Raw genomic sequence first — 21014 nt, 5'->3', positions numbered from 1 at the left:
GGAAACACACTGGGAAAGCAGCAAACCACATCTGTCGGTTTTGCTTCCATAATTGTTAGATATTTCAACCTTCATTCAGCAATATCCGTTCTGAATACCACATGCCTAGTTTAAGCACATTAGCAACCACATTGACTTCAATGAAATTATTCATATGCTTATATAATAGGGTTGGGGGTTGCTGAGGTAAAGTGCTATAAAACTCTACAGTACGTTGTCTGGCTGTACCAAGGAAGAGCAGGAGACAGTGGGTATGGTTTAACAGGGATGCAACTGCATGATTCAACGTGTGGGAGTACTTGGCAGATAAAGGTGTACAGTGCAGGGAACTCCACGACCATTTCAATATCTGAGCAGGGGCTTCTGCCAGCCCCACACCCACTTTTGAGAGAGAGCAACATACCTCTGCCCCCAGCAAGTCAGACAATGCTTCACCTCTCCCCCCACACATGCAGTACAGTCAGTCCCCTTCCTCTGCATCTCAGCTTAACCTGTCACTAAAGGGAGATGAGGCTCTGTCTTTTCAGAAAGCACTGCACAAAGTCAAACCTCAGGTTTATTGTGTCCGACCCTTAAAAACAGAGGTTGATGGCCCCAGTCAGTTTCAAAGAGAGACCATGGTGCGCTTTCTTGGTAAAATAAACATTTAATTCACACAAAACACATTGTGAAGCATATAAAATATATTTAAGTGGCATTTGGAATACTATGTGTAACTTTTAAATAAAAGCTATTGATCAATAGAACAACTGATGTTCCTTGTACAGACTCCCTTCCCCTCTGACTTTTAGTAAACACAGTCACAGCAAAGGTTGAAGCGTAACATTTTCTATACTTGAACGCACTCCTCAGAACATCCTCCCTTGTCACTTTCTCTCATGAATGACTCGTTAGTCTTTGTAGTGCGGCCATTGGGTGTGTCACCTGGACTCCTCAGAGCTTGAAAAGAATGGCAGCATCTTGCTTAACTATTTGCAAACATTTCAGAACCTACCCAGCAAACAGTCTGGGAATCCACAGCTAGGAGTATTCCAGCCCTTAGATGAAGAGCTGACGGCTCCTCTCAGCTGTTGCTGAAACAGAAGTCTGCAGTTGGTATCCAATGTGGTACAGTGATTGGGATCAGCATATAAAATATCCACTTTCTGGAGCTCAGTGGGTATGTCTATACTGGAATAAAAGATCTGTGGCACGGCCATGGGAGGCCGGCATCAGTTGTTTCAGGTGTGCAGGGCTCAGGCTGTGGGGTGAAAAATACACTGTAGGCATTTAGGCTTGGGCTGCAGCCGGGGCACTGAGATCATGGGGTGGGTGTCAAAATCCAAACATCTACGTTGCTATTTTTAGCCCTGCAGCCTGAGCCTCTCAAGCGATGTTGCCTGTTAGCGGAGTGCTGGGGAAGCTGCCCAAGGGAGATTCAAGGCCGTCCAGCTGATTAGCAGAGTGCTTGTATCTGCCCACAGTGGGCAGCATGCATTTCTGTTGGTGGTGCACATCTTCACATGCCTTAGTGCACATAACAAAATGTATTCCACCCTGGGGGTGGAAAAAATTAGAAGGGACACTGCTCTCGAGCCTGAATCAGTTGACCGAGGCTCAATTCCATGCACACTTACCTCTTCTCTCCTTCAATCTATCAAGTCAGGTAAGAATTCAAACACTCTCATGTGGGTAAGTGCTGCCTCATTCTGTCTCTTTAACTGAGGCAGCATCTCCATTTAGAGCAGTTAGCTGGCAGCTAAATATAATTCCCACTGACTCTGTAACGGCGAGAAGTGAAAAACGCTCCTCACAGGTTTCCTTCTAGCCCTATAAAATACACTACAGTGTACCAAACATTATCCTAGTGGAATGCTTACATAGTAAACGCCCCTGTCAAGTGTGGTAAAGATATTGGGACTCAGTGTTCACAGCAGACACATTTCTTAGTTGTGCATTACTCAGTGAGGGGGGACAAACAAAACAGAAAATGGGACAATGGCGGAAATGATAAACGACATTTTGTTTTAGCTTTCACCAAAAAGGTTGGTAGTAGCTATTGCCCATCTAACGTAGTGAATGCTGGTGATACGAGGTAGTAGTAGAGACCAAAATAGGGAAAGAACAAGTTACAAATTACTTAGACAAGTTAGATATCCTTATGTTACCAGGGCCTGATGAAATACATCCTAGAATATTCAAGAAGCTGAGTAAGGACTAGATATCTAAGCCACTAACAATTAACTTTGAAAAGTCATGGAAAACGGGAGTGATTCCAGAGGACTGGGAAAGGGCAAATATAGTGCCCATCCATAAAACGGGGAAGCAGAACAACTTGAGGAATTACACAGCAGTCCACATAACTTCAGAACAGGTTCCACCTCCCTAGTCTAGCACCCTTGGGAGCTGAGCCATCCCAGACCAGGGACTGTGTTGAACTAGGGGAGGTCAATCCCCTGAAGGACTCTGGACTAACTCCGCAGGTGCTCTCCTGGCCTCCAGCCACTTTCCAGCAGCCAACCCCAGCCTTCCCAGCCTTTGCCCCTGCTCCTCAGCACCAGCACCAGCCCTGGCTGAAGACTGCTGCTCCCCGACCCCAGCCCTGGCCATGGCTATCTGGCCCCAGCCAGTGGTCACAGGTCTCCAGCCCTGGGCATGGCTCCCGGGCCCTTGGATGCTGGCATCCCCCTGGCTAGCTCAGCTGTGGCTGCTGGGCCAGGCCAGGCCAGAGCTCCCAGCCCCCAACTGTCAGGGCTCTGGGGCTCTCTGGTCCAGCAATATCCAGTTGTGCATAACAGTGGATGTTGCTGGACAGAGAGTTGCAGATTTTAGAGGTTCAACCTGAACCTGGAACTATAATGAAGGAAATAATTAAGCAATCAGTTTGCAAACATCTAGAAGATAATAAGGCGATAAGTATCAACAGCATAGATTTGTCAAGAATAAATCATGACAAACCAACCTAATTGATTTCTTTGACAGAGGAACAAGCATTGTGGATGGTGGTGAGTGGTAGATGTAGTATATCTTGAATTTGATATTGTCTCACATGACCGTCTCATAAACAAACTAGGGAAATATAACCTAGATAGAACTACTACTCAGTGGGTGCATAACTGGTTAGAAAACCATTCCCAGAGAGCAGTGAATGATTCACAGTCAAGCTGGAAAAGCATAACAAGTGAGGTTGCACAGGAATCAATTGTGGATCCTGATCTGCTCAATATCTTCATCAATGATTTAGATAATGACATAGAGAATACGCCCTAAAGTTTCCAGATTATACAAAGCTGGGAGCTATTGCAAGTGCTTTGGAAGACAAGATTAAATTTCAGAATGATCTGGACAAACTGAAGAAATGGTCTGATGTAAAAGGATGAAAGTCAATAGGAACAAAAGCACAATATTCCATTTAGGAATAAAAATCAGTTGCACATACACAAAATGAAAAATGACTGCCTAGGAAGAAACTGCAGAAGATGACATGAGGGTCATAGTGGATCACAAGCTAAATACCAGTCAACAGTGTTGTAAAAGTGTTTAAAAAACGTCTGGGATAGTAGTAGGCAACACAAGTTAGTGAGCAGGCCACATGAGCCTTAAGAGTGTCCCAACTGAGCTGATCTCCTGGGATGGGGTAGTTTTGTTGCGTTGCATATGTGTAATTTGCAGGCTGTGCTGAGTGAACTGTAGCAGCACTTTGATTGGATGCAGAGGGAGCACATAGCTGTCATAGTCAATGTTGTGTGCAATAAGTACACAGCTCGCTTCACATGGCATTGCTTTACATGCCTATCACTTTAGTAATACCAATAGGAAAAAAACTATACAGAGAGAAACCAGGAACATCTGGCAACCCTATGCATGGGCACTGGCAAACAAAATGTCTCGCAGGTAACATATAAAACCCTGATGAGCTGCATGTGGGCTGCAGGTTGCCAACCTCTGTTCTGGGATGTATCATTAGGACCATGGTAAGCAAGACACAAGAAGTAATTCTTTTGTTCTACTGCATGTAGATCAGGCTGTAAATGGAGTACTCTGTCCCGTTCTGGATGAAACATTTCCAGAAAGGTGTGGACAAATTAGAGAAAGGCCAGAGAAGAGCAATAAACATTATTAAAGCTTGAGGAAAGGTAACTTATGAGGGAACACTAAAAAAAGGGGTTTATTTAGTCTGGAGAGGAAGAGTCTCAGCTAGGACACGATAGTGGTTTTTGAGTACATAAAGGACTGTCACAAGGAAGAGAAAGAGAAGCTGGTCTCGTTAGCCTGGGAGGCTAGCACGAGAAGCAATGGGCTTCATTTTCAGCGAGGGCAGTTTAGTCTGGACATTAACAAAAACTTATTCTCTTCTGAAATAAATTGAATAGGGAGACTGTGGAGTCCCCGTCACTGGTGATTTTTAAGATCAGGTTTGATAAACACCTGTAAGGAATGGTCTAGCTAATAATCAGTTCTGTCTTGAGTCCAGGGGATTGGACCACTCGAGATTCCTGTTAGTCTGACAGTTCTATGACTCTTGAATTATTTGAACCCACAAGACTGTTTGATCCCCTGTATCTGTACCCTTCCTCTCCTCACTCCTAGAACTGTGAAATTGACCAGGCCGGGAGGTTTTCCCACAATGCAAACTTCCTGTACAACCTCAGAACAGTTACAGATGAAATCTGGTAATTCCTACATGTTCTGGAAATTTTTGTTTCTTTCTGAATTACCCTGTCTTGCTCTCTGCCTGTGTACAAAGACACAGAGTATCAAACTAAATCATACCCAGCAGGGTACAATCTAGACTAGTGAGTATCTGTGTCACCATTGCCATCTAACCTGGGGTTCCCTTTTCATTGCTTTGCTGATGTTGCCTCCAGGCCTGCACTGTTTCCCATCAGTCTCTTGCATGTAAATCACTCCAATTCTGTCTGTGTGCATGTTAAACCTGCCACTTACACCAAGGCCTTTACCTGTCTGAATTACACTGCAGGATGATCCCAGCACTGGGGTGGGGGCGGGGGGCTGGCAGGCAGGAATACAGCAGCTAAGATCTATGCCTTATCTCTGCTGCTTCTCATCTCCTCCCCTTTAGAAATAAGTAAATGCTGCAATGTGCATTTGTGGTTTACACTTAAAATTAAGTTTGTGTTCATGTTCCTTGACGAATTATAGTTGAGGGATCACTGCTTTCAGCTGTTTTTTCTCTCTCTCTCTCTCTCACACACATGCACGCACACATGCACACTCACTAAAAGGAAATTCATCCTGTAAGATGCCATAAGTATTTATGAGGGTGATTGTCCTCACCATTCACACGATACAGTAAAAGAGTTGTCCGGAATTTGGATAACCAGCACTCTCTATTAACTGGTGTCTCTTCCGAACACGGCCAACTGGCCAGGGTTTGAGGACAGGGGACAGTGGCTACAGGTCCGAGAGCTGGGGGCTGGCTGCCTGGCTGGGGCCAGGAAAAGCAGCCATGGGGCCCGGAGATGGATGCCTGGCCAGTGGCAGCAGCAGCAGTGGGGCTAGTGGATCAGGACTGGAGTACCCACTCCATTTACCAGCAAATGTGGTTATCTGGCACCCCCTGTTTCCCCTGGGGTGCCGAATACTAAAACTTATACTGTGCTTCCATTTGAGTAATCATATTCTGCCTCCCTAAAATCTCCCTGGATTTTCATTTAGATACACTACACTTCGCTTCCTACCCTAAAACGTGGAGCCTTACTAAACATTTGCAGCAAATCTGCTCCAGCAGTGACTTTGAGTGCTGCACTTCATTGGGATGAAGTGTTTCTGTGGAATCTTTCAGGATTAATGACACTAGGTAAATCTCTTAGGCCACGTTTACATGGCCCCCTTAACTCAAAATAAGATATGCAATTTGCACTATGCAAATTGCATATCCTATTCAAGTTTATGTCTAAATAGGCGATTTCAGAATTTGACACTGCCTACACAGCACCAAAAGTCAAAATACTGCACTATTTTGAGGCATCCCTTACTCTTCCTGCAATGAGGTGTAGAGGGTGGCCAAAATAGTGCACCCCGTATTTCAAAAAATATTTCAAAATACCAGGCACGTTTCATAGATGCGGAGGAGCTATTTTGGGAAACATAGCCTAACAGTACTTTTACTTTATGCTAAGTTCACTGTCTTTAGTATTATATGTAGGAATCAAAAACCCCAGTGGCTAAGGGGCTAATCTAGAGGAATCCCAACAACGTAATGAATATACACTGTGGCCTCAGTCTTCTGGAAGATCTTTTGAAAGAACATATCCACACACAAAGAAGCAGATCAAAAGAGTGGCCTGGCCACTTAAGAGAACTGAAGCCCAGAGCTCCAAAGGCAATTGGAGGACTGAAGGACATAGTCCAATGGAAGGCAAAAGACCAGAGAAGCCCCCTGCCCCAAAGAGTGTTGAAGCCCCAAACCACCACAGGTTGAAGGCAGATGATCACAATTATTTTCTAGTAGGAATGGGTCACAATTTTTTAAAAATCCAACAGGGTTATCAGTAGAAAAAAATTGAGAAACGCCCCTCAAAACATTTACCTTGTTTTATTTCTGAGTCCAGTTAATTTAAAAAGAAACCTGTTTGTACATTGCACTTTCGCAATAAAGGGATCGCACACTAGAATTTGTGTGAGGTGAACTGAACTGTTTTCTTTTGTTTATCTTTTTAAGGGTGCAAATATTTGTAATCAAATTAATATAAAGTGAGCACAGCACATGGGGTATTCTGCCTTGTAATTGGAATCAATATATTTTTGAAAATGTAGAAAACATCCAAAATATTTAAATAATAATACAATACCACTTATTTAACAGTGCAATTAAAACTGTAATTAATCACAACCTTGCTACCTTACGGGACGGTAGCAGGTACGTGGATAAGAACATAAGAACATAAGAATGGCCATACTGGGTCAGACCAAAGGTCCATCCAGCCCAGTATGCCGTCTGCCGACAGTGGCCAATGCCAGCTGCCCCAGAGAAGGAGAACAGAAGACAATGATCAAGTGATTTATCTCCTGCCATCCATCTCCTGCCCTTGTACTGCAGGCTAGGGCACCATACTTTACCCCTGGCTAATAGCCATTTATGGACCTAACCTGCAAAAATTTATCGAGCTCTTTTTTAAACCTTAATAGAGTCCTGGCCTTCACACCCTCCTCCGGCAAGGAGTTCCACAGGTTGACTGTGCGCTGTGTGAGGAAAAATTTCCTTTTATTAGTTTTGAACCTACTACCCATCAATTTCATTTGGTGTCCCCTAGTTCTTGTATTATGGGAAAAAGTAAATAATTTTTCTATATTCACTTTCTCCACACCATTCATAATTTTATATACCTCTATCATATCGCCCCTCAATTGCCTCTTTTCCAGACTGAAAAGTCCCAGTCTCTCTAGCCTCTCCCCATATGGGACCCGTTCCAAACCCCTAATCATCTTAGTCGCCCTTTTCTGAACCTTTTCTAATGCCAATATATCTTTTTTGAGGTGAGGAGACCACATCTGCACGCAGTACTCAAGATGTGGGCGTACCATAGTTTTATATAGGGGAAGTATGATATCTTTTGTCTTATTATCTATCCCTTTTTCAATAATTCCTAACATCCTATTTGCTTTACTAACTGCCGCTGCACACTGCGTGGATGTCTTCAGAGAACTATCCACTATAACTCCAAGATCCCTTTCCTGATCTGTCGTAGCTAAGATAAGTCTGTTGGGTGGTCTCAGACCTCACAGTCCCCAAGGTATAAAGGCAACACATTACCTTACAGGACAGGGTGTGTGTGCACTGCCACAGGCTTAATATGAGTACTCGGATGACGTTTAATGGCCTGTGAAATACAGACCAGACTAGATTATGTAATGGCCCTTTCTGGCTTTAAACTCTGTGAACCCTGCAAGTAAAGAGGTATCCATAAATAATCAAGAAATAACAATACAGAGGACTGGAAGTAATTACAGTAAACTCTTTTATAACTGGCATTCAAACATCCAGAACTCTCAAATAATGCACGTTTTAACCAGAAGTAAATTTCGGATATATTTTCCATAAGTACAGTATAGTGTAAGTAAATACATATAAATACAGCAAATACAGCATAAATGTACAAGGAACAATACTACTGTTGTTGGTAAATAAAGCACTCTGCATACTTTGTTTGTTTCTTAATATCTAATCTTGTTTTTCCTTAGTGTTATGCATTGCTAGATTCCTCTCTATTATCCAGAATATTTGAATATCTGGCAACCTCCTGGTCCTGCAGCTGCCGAATATTAAAGAGTTTACTGTATTCCTATTAGTGCTTGAATTGTATCAGGAAGAAAATATAAGATAAATACTTAGGAAACGCATCATAAGTTAAGTCAAGGGAACTATCCGTCCAGGTTTATTGTGGAACTGTAACTCGGCTACGTCTACACTAGAGAGCTTTGTAGACAAAACTTGCAGAGCATCTACACACAAAATGTGTTTTGTTGACAGAAATTGACAAAAAAGCTGTGTAGATGCTCTGGGGGGGCCCTTTTCTTGACAGAGCAAATCAAAAGATTGATACACTTTTATGTGTAGATGCAATCAATCAGACAGAAGACCAGCTTCAAAAACTGCTGGATCAGTACTCCAAAGCGTGCAAGGACTTTGGGCTTACCATCAGTCTAAAGGAGACAAACGTACTTGGTCAGGATGTTGCTGAATCCCCATCAATCAGCATTGACAACTATACATTAGAGGTCGTCCACGAGTTCGTTTACCGCAGGTCCACCATCACTGACACCCTGTCGTTGGACACTGAGCTAAATAGGAGGATTGGAAAAGCAGCCACAACTCTGTCCAGACTCAGTAAGAGAGTGTGGAATAACAACAAGCTGTACACTCACACCAAAATGCAAGTCTACAGAGCCTGCATCCTCAGCACCCTCCTTTATGGCAGCGAGACTTGGACCCTGTATGCCCGCCAGGAAAAAAGGCTGAACGTCTTCCACTTGCACTGCCTCAGGCGCATCCTTGGAATATCATGGAAGGACAGAGTGACCAACACCGCCGTCCTCGAGCAAGCTGGAATCCCAACCATGCACACCCTCCTCAGGCAGCGTCGACTCCGCTGGCATGGCCACGTCCACAGGATGAATGATGGAAGGATTTCAAAAGACATCCTGTATGGTGAGCTAGCCTCTGGCAAAAGACCTCCCGGATGCCCCCAGTTGTGCTACAAAGATGTCTGCAAGAGAGACCTCAGAGAGGTAGACATTGAGCTGGATAACTGGGAAGAACTAGCAGACGACCGCAGCAGATGGAGGCAGGGGTTACACAAGGGCCTTCAGAAGGGCGAGATGAGGATCAGACAGCTAGCAGAGGAGAAGCGAGCGCACAGAAAGCACAATAAGGACTTGCCAGACACCCACCACATCTGCTAGAGATGCAGCAAGGACTGTCACTCTCGTGTGGGTCTTCATAGTCACAGTAGACGCTGTAAATGAAGCCCTCAATTGAAACTATAAAGGGCGCGATACATAGTCTATGCAGACTGAAGGATGCCTACTACTACTAATCAATCAGTCAACAGAAGTTTTGTCGGAACATCTTTTCCAACAGTAACTTCTGTAGACAGATGTTTCTAGTATAGATGTAGTCTAATGCTGTGCACAAGCCTGCCTACATTTCTTTTTTGCTCTTTCACACATCTTCTATATGTCACTCTTTTCTCTGTGGGCACCCCTTATCCACAACAATGTTTGGTTTCTTGTCTTTCTGGTCAAGCCACTTGCTTCGAATTTTCTTACACTTCACATATTCCAAGTACCTGCAGATCCCACCACTTCCTGTAACACCCCATTCCAGGTAGCTCTCTAAAGTCAGAACCACACACTGATGGTCTCTCGACTTACTCTTAATGTTAGACAACTCTCCCATGTATTGCATCTTTATGAACTAAGGACCCTCAAGGCACGATTGTCAAAAGTGACTAGTGATTTGGGGTGACTCCACATTTGGAGGTACCCCTTTGAGATTCTTAAAAGCGGCTTGGTTTTCAGAGGACTGGTATTTATCCCATTCTGAAAATCAGGCTCCTTTTAAGATGTCTCCAGTTGGACCTCCAAAAACTGGGGCACCTGAAATCACTAGTCATTCTTGAAAACTTTGGCAGTCTGGGTTTTTTTACATGTTTAAAAGGTCATGTACTGTGCAAATATATTATCAAAAATGACTATCTGTGTCCAGACTTCTGTTTGGGAATGTTTAAAAATAACTAAACCTGCCAAAGTGTAGAGCAGTGGATTAGATCAGTGGTTCTTAACCTTCCCAGCTGACTGTATCCTTTAAAGGAATTTGATTTCTCTTGGAAATCCCCAAGTTTCATCTCACTTAAAACTACTTGCTTATAAATCTCAGACGTAAAACCACAACAGTATCACAGGACACTATTAAAGGAAAAAAGCCTTATTTTCTCAATATTAAATCAATCAGAATATAAATATTGTACTTAGTATTTCAATGTGTAGTATATAGAGCAGTAGAAAAAAAGTTAGTCATGGTGAAATCTTTGCTAGTGCATTTTATGTAGCCTATTGTAAAATTAGGCAAATACCTAGATGAGTTGATGTGGTCTGAGAAAGACATCTCTCTACCCCCAGGAGTACACGTATCCTTGGTCAAGAACCATTGAATTAGATCAGAGGTGAGCAAATATTTGTTACGTTGGACCCCACTTTTTTATCCCTGCAGTTAGCAGGGCCTCACCTCAACCTGTCTAATGTAACCCAAACTGACGGAAATTTTCACATGAGGCGGGGGGGACCTTTTGGCAAGTGCAATAAATGTTCAATTCACCAGACCCTGCCTTAGTAGACTTTGGGAATACCAGACAGTCCGCCAGCCCCCACCCCAACACCCTATAGAAAGTAAATGCTGGCGACTTGACAGAGCTGCCATGGGAGCCACAACCTCCGCAGCTCCAGGACAGCTGCCAACCAGAGGAACTGCCATGGCTCTGGGGGAGCCACTGCCAGAGAAGCTGCCGTGGCTCTGAGGCAACCACCACGTACACGCCCCTCTAGGAGGAGAGCCTGGTGGCTCCAGTGGCGGTGGCCCCAGCCACTCCAGCAGTTCTGGTGAGTCGCCAGCATTTACTGGGGGAGGGGCCCTAGGGCAAATACAGTAAACCCTCAGATTTAACGGCCTTTTGGCATTAACAGACACCCCTTCCCCTTCCCCCCATTTGTCTGTTAAATCGAGGGTTTACTGTATAAGCAAATCAGTCTGTAGCATGTGAAACCTTTATTAATCAGAATATAAATGTGAATACACATACTGAAAAGCAGTAACATACTAACATGTTAAATCAGATGACTGAGCCTGAGCCCCACCTACCAACTGTGTTGCACACCCCCAGATTAGATGACCCACTGGAGGGTACGTCCCATCCTAAGCCATCTGTTTCTGTTGTTGTTCACCTAGGAAGAAGAGTGTCGTCTCCCCCACCCCCATCACTTTCCCAGCAGCAGCTACTTCGGGGGAACAGGGGGGACAGGAGTATGGCTGCTGGACTTCTCCTTTTGCTGTGTTGATGCAAATAGCCAAAGAGAGCAGAATGCTAAGGGAAGCCTTCAGCAAAGCTGCAGACTGGAGGTTCCACTGTGACTTAAGGTCCTGGGTGGCAAGAGGAGATCACCTCTGGTGAAAGAGTGTTGGGAGAGGAATTGGAGAACTGGGCAGGGGGAGAATCAAAGATCTTTCTTCAACTTATTTTACAGCTTTTGTGCTCCTGGACTGATTTGTTGTGGGATAGCTGCTAGAGACAGTAGATTTGGCACAGACAGTAGCTGCTGAGAGCCAAGAGAGCTGATCAATGCCAGCTTAAACCCAAGCGTTATTCTTTCTGTTCTGCCCCCAACTTCACCACCACGCCTGCTTTGAAGGAGGAAGAGAAAGAAGCGGGAGAGAGATTCGTGCAATAAAAACCAGAGCACTGGGTTAATGAAGGCCATGCAGGCTGCAACAGACTGGAAAGACGCACAAGGCACTTCCTCTACCATCTGGCATGCAGTTCTGCTGCTGCCCTTACCACATAGCTTAAAAGGAATAAAGCAACTGAACAAACTTTTTAAGAGATACCAATCATGAAACCCAAACTATCAATCTGCCAGTTTTATTCCCTTCCCTTTTCTCCCACCTTTTTCTTCTCTTTCTCAAGCCTTTTTCAGTTCTCATGTCTATCTGTGAAAATACACACTGCCTCGTCAGGTTTTCAAAACTGACTCGTTTCACCTATTTGCTGGTACTGCTGCCTAAGAGGACGTGGGGCCAAAGCTATTCCATGCATATTTATGTTGTAATCACTGAGCCTTGTTTTACTCAGAGCATAAAGCAGTACATTAAGTAACCACAGCGGATGACCCCTCTTTATTCTGTGTTTTTTTAAAAAGCTGCCCCACACTGATATAGGCTGCGTCTACACGTGCACGCTACTTCGAAGTAGCGGCAGTAACTTCGAAATAGCGCCCGTCACGTCTACACGTGTTGGGCGCTATTTCGAAGTTGAAATCGACGTTAGGCGGCGAGACGTCGAAGTCGCTAACCCCATGAGCGGATGGGAATAGCGCCCTACTTCGACGTTCAACATCGAAGTAGGGACGTGTAGACGATCCGCGTCCCGCAACATCGAAATAGCGGGGTCCTCCATGGCGGCCATCAGCTGGGGGGTTGAGAGATACTCTCTCTCCAGCCCTTGCGGGGCTCTGTGGTCACCGTGGGCAGCAGCCCTTAGCCCAGGGCTTCTGGCTGCTGCTGCTGCAGCTGGGGGTCCGTGCTGCATATACAGGGTCTGCAACTAGTTGTTGGCTCTGTGTATCTTGCACTGTTTAATGAAAGTGTGTCTGGGAGGGGCCCTTTAAGGGAGCGACTTGCTGTTGAGTCCGCCCCGTGACCCTGTCTGCAGCTGTGCCTGGCTCCCTTATTTCGATGTGTGCTACTTTGGCGTGTAGACGTTCCCTCGCTGTGCCTATTTCGATGTTGGGCTGAGCAACGTCGAAGTTGAACATCGACGTTGCCAGCCCTGGAGGACGTGTAGACGTTATTCATCGAAATAGCCTATTTCGATGTCGCAACATCGAAATAAGCTATTTCGAAGTTGGGTGCACGTGTAGACGTAGCCATAGAAGCAAGAAAGGTTTTTGGATGAGCTGAACTTTTTCAGTAATTTAAAAAAAAATCAATTAACAAATGGTTGGGCACGTTTCTCTGTGGCTACCTTTATATTAGCAAGTTTTGCCAGCAAAACCCTGGTTTTGCCAACAAAACTAGTAGAGCGTCTGCGCACAAAATGGGATTTGCTGACAGTATCTCAGCAAAACCTGGCACATTCACCGACAACTTTCCGCGTCCCCCAAATTGTGGATGCACTGGGCGGGGAGGGCTTCTCTCAACAGACAGGGTGTCCAGAACAATGGGCAGCCCTGTCTACTGTGCTTCCAGGTTCCAGTTTTGTTGAGAGGGCAATCTGGCTGCTCTGTCAACAGAGCAGAGCGTCCTTCCGGTTGGCTTTTGTGTGTGGCTGCTCTCTGTCGACAGAAGTTTTGTCTGAAATTCTTCTCCGACAGCGACTTCTGTCAACAGAGTGCTGTAGTGTAACCATAGCCTGTGTGGTTTTGTGTTCATTATGCATTTGTGATGCTAATTTTTTTTTGGGGGGGCAAACACCCTTGCTGCTCCCAATTTGTGAAACTCATCCTAGTGCAGTTGAAATCAGTGGACCTATGGCAATTAACACAAGTTGAGGATCTGACCCTTTGGGTTAAAACCTCTGAAGTTACCACTGAAGATTTTTTTTTTTTCGGTTCATAGGTTTGGAAGAACCGTCTTTTCCTTATAAACATTCCTCTTCAGTAGCTCTGATGAGGCTAGCCCTTTTTTTAATGAAGGAGTCAAAGCAAACATCAGCCAATGGCAACTGAAATCTTTTGTCAAGAAGAGTGAATAAGCTCTGAAATATAGTTAGTTTTGAGGCACGTTTTCAGTGAAAACCTACAGCTTTAATTCAGTATAATACATACTGTTTACAGACAGGATACAATAGCTTTCTCATCAAACACACCTGTAATCCAGGACTGTGTCCCTGTTTCAGTCTCTTGTGTTAATATTCGTTGGCAGACTAATTCTGAGTATTTTTTGTTTCCTTGGCAATTCTGAAAATAGAAATTGTCTCAGGTCAAACTGAAAACAAAATGTTTAAAATTGGAAAGTAAAAAAATAGGCGAAACAATATGTTTTGTTTCAATTTGGGGCGCTTGTTAACATTTTTAAATAACACTGAAGGAAATTTTAAAATTAAAAGTCATTCCAGATTTCCATTTCCCTTCAAACCTGATAAAATGAAGTATTTCAAAACTTTTTTACAATATTCAGAGGTTTTGTTAATCAAAACAAATCAGCAAAACTGATACAAATTCACAAAGTGTTTCAGTGTCACCAAATCTGTATTTTTTTTCCCAAAAAGAGTTGGTCAAAATACTTTTGCCAGCCCTAATCAGGACCATCAGAGAATTGCAGCTTGTTCCAGTAGCTATTGAACCACACTGATTTTTGTCCTGACTTTCCATATATGTTCTCTATAAACCACTTATGTGCACTACAAGCTCTCAAGGGCCATGCAGGAAAGCCAGGGAAAGGCACCTCTCACCTAGTCCAGAGCTGCTGCAACAAGAGAGGGCTTGGAGGTGTCCTCTCTTCCCCACTGCAACCCCAGTGCAGTCTGCACTCCAAACGTCTCATCCCCAGCCCCACGAAGCCACAGCCCTCACCCCAACCCTCTGCACCAGCACTGAACCTACACTCTTGGCCCCATCTACACCATGCACCCTCCTTGTGTGGAATTAATTTTATGCGCACCAATACAGAGGTGATGTTTGACACAGTAACGCCATATTGTGCACATAAAATTAATTCTGCATATGGACATAAAAAATTAGAGTATTAATTCCCTGTTACCTTCCTTCAGATAGAGCATAGACCTTCCATGGATACAAATGGTGACCCTCAGACTGACCCCTGGCAGCTAGAAAGAATTACCTAGTTTCACGAGGGGAAGTAAGTATTGAGTGTATTAGAATTATGATATATAATATATATTTTACAATAAAGTAATTTTCAGGGCAACAGATTAGATTTAAACCTGGTTTTCACTAGGCATCCTCTCTTTCTCACCATCTGAAGAGTTGCAAGGGCAAATAACTACAAGAACAGTGAAGTTAATTTGAATGCTGTCTCCTGGAGTCCATTTACAAATTACACCTAGAGCTGCCCCAATGACCATACCTGCAGGCACAACGTCGTAATTTTTATAAAATTATTTTTGTAATTTTCATGTCATTAAAATGTAATGTAAACATTGTAAAATACTGTAAATTAGTAAAAACCTAAAAATATATGAGTAAAACATTGAAAGAAGGTGGTGGTCTGCAGACGTTGGAAAGTTTGGGTATGCAGTTCTAATGTTTCATAGAATCGTAGGGCTGGAAGGGACCCCAGGAGGTCATCTAGTCCAGCACTCTGCTTCAAGCAGGATCAATCCCCACTGTCATCCCAGCCAGGACTTTGTCAAGCCAGGACTTAAAAACCTCGAGGGATGGAGAATCCACCACCTCCCTCAGCAATGCATTCCAGTGCTTCACCACCCTCCAGGAGAAGTAGTTTTTCCTACTATCCAACATACACCTGTCCCTCTGTAACTTCAGACCATTACTCCTTGTTCTGCCATCTGACATCACTGAAAACCGTTTTTCACCCTCCCCTTTAGAGCTCCCCTTCAGGAAGTTGAAGGCTGCTATTAAATCACCCCTCAGTCTTCTCTTCTGTAAACTAAACAAGCACAAATACCTGAGCCTGTCTTCATAGGTCTTGTGCTCCAGCCCCTTAATCATTTTGTTGCCCTCTGCTGAACCTGCTCCTGCACATCCACATCCTTTTTATACCGGTGGGCCCAAAACTGGACGCAATATGCCAGATGTGGCCTCACCAGTGCCGAATAGAGGGGAAACAACCATGGTTATCTAAAGCTATCCAGACTTCTTAGGACTCTGCAAATATATTTAGGAATCTGGGGCAAATATATTAAACAAAAAAAAAGAGGGGGTGGTGCTTGGTCCTGCCAAGAGGGCAGGGGACTGGACCCAATGACCTCCCAAGGTCCCTTCCAGCTCTGTGAGACGTGTGTATCTGAGAACAAGCTTTCCTGGAAGATTTCTGGTACTTTTTGTTTCCCACCAAACTGGAAATACCAGAGGGGCAGCCTTTCTTTCACAGTTGTCACATTATCTTGTCCTAGCTGGGAGTGGGAAGTGCAGAGGTGAACAATAATAATAATAATAATAATAATAATTGGCGGAAAAATAACTGAACATTTTTGTATCTCCAAAAAAAGTCAAAAACAAAAACACCACAACAGCCTGAGTTTAATTTGCACATTAGGCAAAGGTCTGGGTCATTTTTTAGTTGAACTAGTTCACTCTTCCTTAACAAGAACATTGTAAAGGTTCAGTTGTATGACGTGCTCTAATAATAGAAAAACAGCAACATGAAACATCAAAATAACGCTACCAAAATTATACCATCTTAGGATAAAACAATAACACTCATCCTTGTTGTGGAAGTGCAGCCCTGTGTTGTATGAATGTGTCAGTATTTGTGGTGTATTACTTTATATCATCTATTTGTTTTCTTTGTTCTTAACCCCTTTGTTCCAAGGGTCAGGATATCCTGATGCTAAGTGCTCCTGCAAAATAACATTACAACAACAATGATATTACACTTAGGGAACACTTCATTTTTTTCAAACCAGGGCCACCTGAAAGCACTGACTAGTTAGATCATATTCAACAAATATGCTAACAATACAGCACCAGGGCCTACATGAAATATAACCCTATTTTTTAAGAACATTGCTGTGTCTAGTCTGAAGTAGGAATACTAAGGTAAACATGGCAAAGGTTGCTAGAACAATGGAAATATCCTGCTGCTCCTGCTGATGTTGGCATAACAAGGAAAAACTTGTGCATTCTGCTTTTTATACTGTAGGATGTTCACTTGGATCTTCTTCCCTGGTGAAGGAAGATCCTGTTTGTTTCCCAGTTTATTTTTCCATCTCTAAAATGATCAGGATGCAGAATTTAAGGTGGGAAGAGTAAGTCTGTTATTTATAGAATACCAGGAAAATTAAGATTCCTATTAAGTGAACTTGTTGTGGTTTCATTAAAAACAAAAAAGTATATGATACAGTAAATTGCTCCCATTCCATCAATTCCTTTGTGCACCCTGAATAAACACCTAAACTGAATGACAACCCAGCAATACACAGACTATAGAGTGTGCAAACTGTCTAAGAATAATGAGAATGCCAGACAAAATAAAGGGTCTGGCTACTTGACAATGTGAAGCAAAAGAGAAAAAAAGGATTTATTGTACCATCTGTCTAACAAAGAATGTCCATACGCGTTTAAAAATGTCCCTGTAACCCCATTTGTTATTGTAAGTGATATAGATACAATACCCCATCTCATTTTTGTGACAGAATTTCAGAGCAGAATGCAAGCATCTTTTGTCTTGTCTGAAAAGCTTGGTGATAATAATTGTTTTCTATGTACGATCTGAGAGTAATCACTAGTCACCCCTTAATGTCCTCACATGAACTTATTCTTTCACTCTGGTGGAGCCTTGTACCTAGCAGCCAAAATAATAAGTCCACCTCGGACCTCCCGTGAAAAAGTGGAATTTCAACAACTTAATTTCCCTTGCCAGTCAAACCCTGGCCTCTCTCTCTCTTTCTTTCATTCTTTTGCCCTCTTTTTTTCTTACTGTTTTTCAAAAATTGAATTTAAATCCAGAACCGTTTGCTGAGATTACGCAACAGCACCCCTCTTGTGAATGCAGATCTTCCGGCTTCCCTGATTTGCTTCTTTCACAGTTAGCTTTGGAATGTGAATCAGTGTTATTTCCCTTGCTGCTGAAGGGCAGCTAAGGTTACAAAGGGATTTGACTAATAGGCCAAAACTCTGGTTGGGTTTGAGAACCAAACAGAAGAAAGGAGGGGAAAGACTGGTGGGCAGGAAGCCTATTTAATTGTATTACTGTGTAGATAAATTCAAATGGCCTTCTTAATATCTTCATCATAACGCAGTCATTAATGGAAGGGAGGGATGGCCTTCTGCCAGTCTTGCCAGCGAGAGGCAGCTGTGAACTGGTTCTGCTGGGCTGCACAAGCTTCCCTCTGTTTACTAAGAACTGCTTCAGACTGTGTGGCATGATTTGCGGAAGCTATTCTCATTAATAAATCAGCAGCTGTTTACCTGGTAGCTCCTGCTCACCCACCTGTTGCTGAAAATGTTCCTACTCTGCAAATTCCGGAGTGACAATTCCTGAAAGCAAACAAACAAACAAAAGAATAAGAAGAGAAAGAGGGAGGAAAAGAAAATACCTCGCTGGCTTCTCTCCCCAACTTGCTTTTTTTTTTTTTTTTTTGGCTGATGTTCCAGCTGCAGCCTGGGATTAATTAAGTGTTGTAACTTGCAGCCTGAGACAGAGGGAGAGTGAAAAATATGTATCTCTGAGGAGGAAGAGGCACAGCAACTGCTCCAGCTCACTCACTAGTGGGAAACCTTGGAAAGCACGTCTCTCCACAGCAGCGGTGAGGCTCCAGAAGCCTTTTTCTTAGGGGTAGGGACCTGTTTTTATTGTTTTCATTTGTGTATCTGGCTGTGAAGTGTGTCCCTAGTCCAGTAACAGGAGCAGCCCTTTCTGGAGAGCACAGGACAGGATGCCTGTGTTAGATAGGTTTTTTAATTCAACGGAGCTGGGCAGGCAGTGGAGGGCAGGGGAAGAGCTGATGCCCTTTCCCATGGGCAGCCTGCCCAGCTATCAAACGGGGACCCTCGCCTGCGAGTTGCCTGAGATGATCAGGGTGGTGAAACTCATTCGGAAGTCCAAAAGTGACCTGCGAGGGACGAAGCAAAGAGGGATTTTAGAAAACGAAGATGTTCCGAGCAGTTTATCAGGTACATGTAATATGTTCTGTAAAAGGTATGGTCTCATCTAACCGTACAAGCTGCCTAACTCTGTGTGTATATGTGTGTGTGTGTGTGTGTGTGTGTGTGTGTGTGTACACACACGGGAACGCAGCGGCTGAGGGAAGTGTGGAACACAGGAATGTAAGGGTTGTGGCTGCCAGACTAATGCACTGAAATCCTTTACAGCAGTCTGGCCATCTCTGCCTGCCCACTCGCTGGGGGAGTACCTTTTTTATGACAGGCAAGTGAAATAACAGGGTTCTTTTCACCCTCCACCTTGACTTTAAACAGCAGGCGAGTAGGTTTGGAGCCTGGCTGCTCAATCTGCATGACAGCTTTGTAAGGCTCCTCTAAAAATATTTAGACTTAACACAGTTTGTGAGCAGAGCAGCATTACTGAAAAATGTAGCACTGCCAGCAATAATGCTAAAACCCCAGGTTGGGATTGTGGTTGTGCCGGTTCTAGGAGTCAGGGCTGTTCTTTGTGTGATCATAAAAATTAAAATCCAGAAAGGAAGGCTGTGGTGATGGCTTTGACCTGTGCGTGAGGAAAGCTGGGTCCCATGACCAGCTCTGCCACAGACTGCCTGGATGATCTTGGGCATGTCACTTGGGGGGCCAGATTTTTGAAGTAATTTAGGCACCTGTAGATTCAATTAGCTGCCTAATGGAATTTTCAAAAGCACTTTGGTGCCCAACCCACTGAAATGAGTTCAGTAGAACTCTTAAGTAGGTGCGTAACTAGGGCCCTACCAAATTTGCAGTACATTTTGGGCAGTCACTGTCATAGGCTTTTATAAATCATACATGTCATGGATTCAGGTATTTATCTCTGAAATTGTGTGGTTTTGTAATTGTAGGGGTCCTCACCCAAAAAGAAGTATGTGAACAGTCAAAAGGTTATTGCCACTCTTCTACATGACCTTCAGAGCCACACGTCTGGAGAGCAGTGCCTACTGGCTGGGAGCCAGCAGTAGTACAGAAGAAAGGATGGCATGGTAGGGTATTGCCACATTTATTCCCCATTACTGCCTGCAGAGCTAGGTCCTCAGCCAGTAATTGTCACTGTCTGGCAGTGTTCCCTGTAAGCGGAGCACTTGGGTGGCCATCCAAGAGAGAGTCAAACACTGCCCAGCTGATTAGCAGAGCACCCACCACTGGCAGCATGTGTTTTTATTGGGGATGCACATCCACGCATGCCTTGGTGCATATAACAAAATTTATTCTGCATACTGATGTGAAAAACTAAAAGGAGCCTTGCTTTCCAGCCATCCGGTTCTGAAGTCAGCAGTGAGGAAGTAAAAGTGGCCTGGTATTGTATTACCACTCTTAATTCTGCACTGCTGCTGGTGCAGCCCTACCGTCATAGCTGGGGACCCAGCCAAAAGTTGCCACTCTTCAGGCATCTGGGTCTGAAGGCAACACAGAAGTGAGGGTGGCAATACTGTGATTCCTCTTTTAATAACCTCATTACCTTCTTGCAGTTCCCTTTAGGGTCAGGAGCCCCATTTGCAGAACCCTATTTTCTCCCAGGAAATTGGTCTAGTATAGGGTAAAAGTGCACACAAGACCAGATTTTGAGAGGGAGACACTAGAATTCACAGTCCGTGGCACATTGGTCATGGCCAAGAATTTGGTAGGGTCCTATGCATAATGTTATGCACATAAACAGCCTCAGTGACCTCAAAGTAAAGGGAAAGACTCCTGTTGGCTATAGCAGACTTCAAACATGCTTTGGTTTCTTATCTGCAAAATGGGATTAATAACACTTCCTTTCTCCCTTCATGTGTTACAATCTGTTGAAATTATGAGTTTGCCAGGGCAGGGACATGTAAATACAGTGTCTTCCACAAGAGTGGTATCTCCATTGCAATCAGAAACTGTAGTTGTTAACATAAGGCAAATAAGCATAAATATTTTTGCCTCCTGAGAAACTATCCTGTGTAGGGAGTATGTACACTATGAAAAGT

General features: G+C 43.8%; 1 protein-coding gene across 3 annotated transcripts in view; it reads left to right on the top strand.

Moving 5' to 3' along the window:
* The window catches only part of PDE7B (phosphodiesterase 7B), a 296173-nt gene that overhangs the window by 145274 nt on the left and 129885 nt on the right, over positions 1-21014 (top strand). Inside the window, exon 1 of one of the 3 annotated variants that reach the window (XM_074990507.1) lies at positions 18681-19032. The exons of the other annotated variants lie outside the window; for them this stretch is intronic. Coding sequence (XP_074846608.1) covers positions 18795-19032 — 238 coding nt within the window. The 5' untranslated portion in view covers positions 18681-18794. Of the gene's footprint in view, positions 1-18680; positions 19033-21014 lie in introns of those variants that run through there. 3 annotated transcript variants of the gene reach the window in all.

This window comes from Carettochelys insculpta, chromosome 3, assembly GCF_033958435.1.
Source record: "Carettochelys insculpta isolate YL-2023 chromosome 3, ASM3395843v1, whole genome shotgun sequence".
NCBI lineage: Eukaryota > Metazoa > Chordata > Testudines > Carettochelyidae > Carettochelys > Carettochelys insculpta.
Note: the sequence above shows the minus strand (reverse complement) of the source record. Positions and strands in the feature narration are given on the sequence as shown.